This window comes from Pristiophorus japonicus, chromosome 15 (genome assembly GCF_044704955.1).
Source record: "Pristiophorus japonicus isolate sPriJap1 chromosome 15, sPriJap1.hap1, whole genome shotgun sequence".
Lineage (NCBI taxonomy): Eukaryota > Metazoa > Chordata > Chondrichthyes > Pristiophoridae > Pristiophorus > Pristiophorus japonicus.
This window is the reverse complement of record NC_091991.1, coordinates 1,862,892-1,868,891: the sequence shown is the minus strand read 5'-3', so window position 1 is coordinate 1,868,891 and position 6,000 is coordinate 1,862,892. Positions and strand designations below refer to the sequence as shown.

The following is a 6,000-nucleotide window of genomic DNA, read 5'->3' as shown; positions in this document are numbered from 1 at the left end:
ATTAAGGGAACCAAGGGATATGGGGATAGTGCAGGGAAGTGGAGTTGAGGCCGAAGATCAGCCACGATCTTATTCAATGGTGGAGCAGGCTCGAGGGGCCGAATGGCCGACTCCTGCTCCTAATTCTTACGTGATGGTTATCTCCGTTCTAATTCTATTCCATAGCAGATACATCGAGTGTATACACAGGCCAATGGTGAAGCTGAGAGTTAAGGTGCCAATTCACACTGATTCTGTACTTCAGGCACTTGGCTCAGCAATAGATAGTCCTCCCATTGGAGAACCCAATCTCCACCCCAATAAAACCCCTGGGGGAAATGCGATGTGCGTTCTATCACAAATGTGTAATCCACTCTGCACAACTGCTGCACTATGGTGCAAATTACCCCAATGATTTGCTATTGAGCAAAGCACAATATTTTAATTCTAATGTTCAGATACGTAACTGCATAGAACATACCACACAGAAACAGGCCATTCGGCCCATCGCTCCACACCAGCCCCCTCCCACCCCTCTCCATCTCCCCCCATCACCATATCCTTCTATTCCTTTCTCCTCATGTGTTTATCCAGCTTCCCCTTAAAGGCGCAGGCCCGAGGGATGGTATAGCCTACTCCTGCTCCTATTTCTTATGTTCTAAAGTATTTGTGCTAGTCGCCTCAACCACTCCCTGTGCCAGAAAATTCTACATTCTCACCAGTCTCTGAATAAAGAAGTTTCTTCTGAATTAAAGGCATTGTAGTTTTGATGCATTATTGGCGATATTCACTGGAATTTAGAAGAATGAGAGGGGATCGCATAGAAATATATAAAATTCTGACGGGATTGGACAGGTTAGATGCCGGAAGAATGTTTCCAATATTGGGGAAGTCCAGAACCAGGGGTCACAGTCTAAGGATAAGGGGTAAGCCATTTAGGACCGAGATGAGGAGAAACTTCTTCACTCAGAGAATTGTGAACCTGTGGAATTCTCTACCACAGAAAGTTGTTGAGGCCAGTTCGTTAGATATATTCAAGAGGGAGTTAGATGTGGCCCTTACTGCTAAAGGGATCAAGGAGTATGGAGAGAAAGCAGGAAAGGGGTACTGAGGTGAATGATCAGCCATGATCTTATTGAATGGCGGTGCAGGCTTGAAGGGCCAAATGGCCTACTCCTGCACCTATTTTCTATGTTTCTATGTTCAGTGGTGATGATTTATGTTATTAGAATGGTTTTATGCTGCATTACAAAGTCTTGCTGTAATTAATCAACAAAATTAATCTGTTTATTCCGTTCATTCCAGGAGACTGATGTACTGAATATGATTTATGATCCCATGCACAAACCAGTCACCTTGTTCTTACCAAGAGACAGTGTCATGATATCCTTATCCAAAGCACGACAGAATTTCCTGTACAATAAGGAGAACAGAAAAGTACTGATAGAATACCTTAAATTTCATATTATCAGAGATGCCAAGGTAACTGTTTCATCTTAAGGCAGAATTTAAAACATTGAGAGACTTGATATACATAATAATATATACTTTAGTTCAGCAAGCTGGAGTACTGCGTGCAGCTGGAGTACTGTGTGCAGTTCTGGTCACCCCATTACAGGAAAGATGTGATTGCACTGGAGAGGGTGCAGAGGAGATTTACGAGGATGTTGCCAGGACTGGAGAATTTTCACGATGAGGAAAGATTGGATAGTATGGGTTTGTTTTCTTTGGAACAGAGGAGGCTGAGGGGAGACCTTATTGAGGTGTGTAAAATTATGAGGGGGCTAGAGTGGATAGGAAGGACCTATTTCCCTTAGCAGATGGGTCAATAACCAGGGGACATAGATTGAAAGTAATCGATAGAAGGATTAGCGAGGAGTGGAGGAGAACCTTTTTCACCCAGAGGGTGGTGGGGATCTGAAAGTGTGTCAGGCAGAAATCCTCATCGTATTTACAAAAGGGCAACGGACCAGAGCTGGAAAGTCGGATTAGGCCGGATAGCTCTTTTACATCCGGCACAGACACGACGGCTGAATGCTGTCGATTTCTACAGGGGTGCTGTTGTGGATGTAACTGCATTTTTGTAAGTCCCAAGGAGCTCGCATTGATTAATTAAAGACTGTGATGCTGGTTTTGGGTGTGTTAAATCCAAGTATATATCATGTTAGATATCATGTCATATCATCAACAGCTCATTTAACTTTAATGAACTGCAAAATTGGACAATTAAAAAAAGAAAATTAGTTCCTGGGATGTGGGCGTCGCTGGCAAGGCCGGCATTTATTGCCCATCCAAAATTGCCCCTTGAGAAGGTGGTGGTGAGCCGCCTTCTTGAACCGCTGCAGTCCGTGTGGTGAAGGTGCTCCCACAGTGCTGTTAGGGAGGGAGTTCCAGGATTGTGACCCAGCGACGATGAAGGAACGGCCGATATATTTCCCAGTCAGGATGGTGTGTGACTGGGAGGGGAACGTGGAGGTGGTGGTGTTCCCATGCGCCTGCTGCCCTTGTCCTTCTAGGTGGTAGAGGTCGCGGGTTTGGGAGGTGCTGTGAAGAAGCCTTGGCGAGTTGCTGCAGTGCATCTTGTAGATGGTGCACACTGCAGCCAGGGGGCGCCGGTGGTGGAGGGAGTGAATGTTGAAGGTGGTGGATGGGGGGGCCAATCAAGTGGCTGCTTTGTCCTGTATTATTTAGAGTTTCTTTTGTCATTCCCATGATACGGGCATCGCTGGCAAGGTCGGCATTTATTGCCCATCCCTCGGTGATCCACAGGTATCCATTGTGCACTCTTGTGTCTCCAGATCGTGGCAGCTGGTCTCCCGAAAGTTGACTCATTGAAGACGCTGCAAGGCTCCGATATCCGTGTGAGCTGTGCACAGCGGAAAAACAAAGTGAGTTTTAAATAACCCTTCTCTCTGTCAGAAATATTTGCAATTAACTTTTACTGGGGCTCAGTGGGCAGCACTCTCACCTCTGAGACAGAAGGTCGTGAGTTCAAGTCCCACTCCAGCACAAAACTCTAGGCTGACACTCCAGTGCAGTGCTGAGGGAGTGCCGCACTGTCGGAGGTGCTGTCTTTCAGATGAGACGTTAAACCGAGGCCTTGTCTGCCCTCTCAGGTGGACATAAACGATCCCATGGCACTATTTTGAAGAAGAGCTCGGGAGTTCTCCCTGGAGGCCTGGCTAATAATTATCCCTTAGGCAACATCATTAAAACAGATTATCCGGTCATTGTCACATTGCTGTGTGTGGGAGCTTGCTGTGTGCAAATTGGCTGCTGCGTTTCCCACATTGCAACAGTGACTACACTTCAAAAGTACTTCATTGGCTGTAAAGTCCTTTGAGATGTCCAGTGGTCGTTAAAGGCGCTATAAAAATCAAAGTTTTCTTTTTTTCTATGTCAATCTATAGGGGTGAATCTGTGATCCAGCACATTCAGTGGGGTTGGCAGGGGAGCAAGGGGTCAGAGACACAGTTCCAGCGCTGTGATCCTGATTACCCAGCACTGCCTTCGAGCACCGCTCCCTGGCTGAGGGTGCAGGAGAACCCCTTTGTATAGAATTGTGAGGCGTAGCCCTGTCTCCGCTATCTGCGGCAGAGAACTGGCTACTTAACAATAAGGAGCCCACTTTGTCCGTACACCATCTAAATCCATCCTAGAATGGACAGTTCCTCAAGCACTCCTGACGGAAAGCTCACGGCCACTATATTCCTCAGCTGAGCTGCAGTTAGAGGGCAGGAGATCATTGGACCAGTGAAGACAAACAGAAATAGGAAACACGGCTGCCAATTTGCTGCTCCCACAAACAGCAATGTGATAATCTGTTTCAGTAATGTTGATACAGAGATAAATATTAGTCCAGGACACGGGGGAGAACTCTGCTGCTGTTCTTAAATATAGTTCCTCGGGATCTTTTACATCCACTTTTAACGTCTCATCCAAAAGACGGCCCCTCCAACAGTGCAGCACTCCCTCAGCACTGCATTGGGAGTGTCAGACTAGATTTTTGTGCTTAAGTCCCTGTAGTGTGACTTGAACCCACGACCTTCTGGCCTAGAGATGAGGGTGCTGCCCACTGAGCCACTGGCTGAGACAGTGGTGAATGAGCACTGCAAGTGTCACATGTACTTCCTGTCGAACCTTTTGCCGCACACTTTGTTGATCACACTCTGACCAATGCCACGTGAGATCTGCTAACTGGATATTAATTGGTTTGCACATGCAGTTCCTGTAAATGTCATGCTCACTTCCTGTAACACTTTCCTGTCACGCCTATTTCCCTCAGTTACTTCTGTCATGTCAGCCTGCCACACCTAAACTGGACCAATCTATACTAACATGTACTTTTGATTGAGTCCCGACCAGCTCGCATTGCTAAGTTAGATGGCATTGTGCCCAGCAGACCCCCATTCTCCCCCCTCCCCAGCCCCCCGCCAGGGTCAGGCTATCTATCTGCCCTTGCCGACCCCCTCCCCAGATTTGCAGTTAACTCTCGGTCCCGCTACTCTGCAGCAGCATAACTGAATCCGTTGTCTCACATTGAGACTCAAATGCTGCCAGCATTGTACTGGAGAGCGTAATACGTGACGTTACGATGTGGGTGTGTTGTTTACACGTGTTTATTAAGTCTAATACAAACGGCAAAGACTGGAAATCTGAAAATATAAACAGAAAATGCTGGAAATACTCAGCAGGTCAGGCAGCGTCTGTGGAGAGAGAAACCGAGTTAACGTTTCAGGTTGATGACCCTTTGTCAGAACTGGAAAACATTACAGGTTTTAAGCAAGCCCAGGGCAGGGGAAGGGGGAGGGGAAGAAAGAACACAAGGGAAGGTCTGTGATAGGGTGGTAGGCGGGAGAGATTAAATGAACAGCAGACATCCTGCTCCAACTGTACAGGGTATTGGTGAGGCCACACCTGGAGTACTGCGTGCAGTTGTGGTTTCCATATTTACGAAAGGATATACTTGCTTTGGAGGCAGTTCAGAGAAGGTTCACTGGGTTGATTCCGGAGATGAGGGGGTTGACTTCTGAGGAAAGGTTGAGTAGGTTGGGCCTCTACGCATTGGAATTCAGAAGAATGAGAGGTGATCTTATCGAAACGTATAAGATTATGAGGGGGCCTTGACAAGGTGGATGCAGAGAGGATGTTTCCACTGGTGGGGGAGACTAGAACTAGGGGGCATGATCTTAGAATAAGGAGCCGCTCATTTAAAACTGAGATGAGGAGGAATTTCTTCTCTCAGAGGGTTGTAAATCTGTGGAATTCTCTACCCCAGAGAGCTGTGGATGCTGGGACATTGAATATATTTAAGGCGGAGTGGACAGATTTTTGAGCGATAAGGGAGTCGAGGGTTATGGGGACGGGCGGGGAAGTGGAGCTGAGTCCATGATCAGATCAGCCACGATCTTATTGAATGGCGGAGCAGGCTTGAGGGGCCAAATGGCCAACTCCTGTTCCTATTTCTTATGTTCTTATAGAAACATAGAAACATAGAAAATAGGTGCAGGAGTAGGCCATTCGGCCCTTAGAGCCTGCACCACCATTCAATAAGATCATGGCTGATCATTCCCTCAGTACCCCTTTCCTGCTTTCTCTCCATACCCTTTAATTCCTTTAGCCGTAAGGGCCACATCTAACTCCCTCTTGAATATATCCAATGAACTGGCATCAACAACTCTCTGCGGCAGGGAATTCCACAGGTTAACAACTCTCTGAGTGAAGCAGTTTCTCCTCAACTCAGTCCTAAATGGCTTACCCCTCATCCTAAGACTGTGTCCCCTGGTTCTGGACTTCCCCAACATCGGGAACATTCTACCCGCATCTAACCTGTCCCATCCCGTCAGAATCTTATATGTTTCTATGAGATCCCCTCTCATCCTTCTAAACTCCAATGTATAAAGGCTCAATTGATCCAGTCTCTCCTCGTATGTCAGTCCTGCCATCCCGGAAATCAGTCTGGTGAACCTTCGCTGCACTCCCTCAATAGCAAGAACGTCCTTCCTCAGATTAGGAGACCAA

The 6,000-nt window shown here is 47.0% G+C and overlaps 1 protein-coding gene across 1 annotated transcript in view; it reads left to right on the top strand.

Moving 5' to 3' along the window:
- LOC139281369 (stabilin-2-like) overlaps window positions 1-6,000 on the top strand; it is a 244,136-nt gene that overhangs the window by 153,384 nt on the left and 84,752 nt on the right. The window contains exons 51-52 of the mRNA XM_070901523.1: window positions 1,285-1,461; window positions 2,778-2,867. Of these exons, the coding sequence (XP_070757624.1) occupies window positions 1,285-1,461; window positions 2,778-2,867 (267 nt within the window). The remainder of the gene's footprint in view (window positions 1-1,284; window positions 1,462-2,777; window positions 2,868-6,000) is intronic.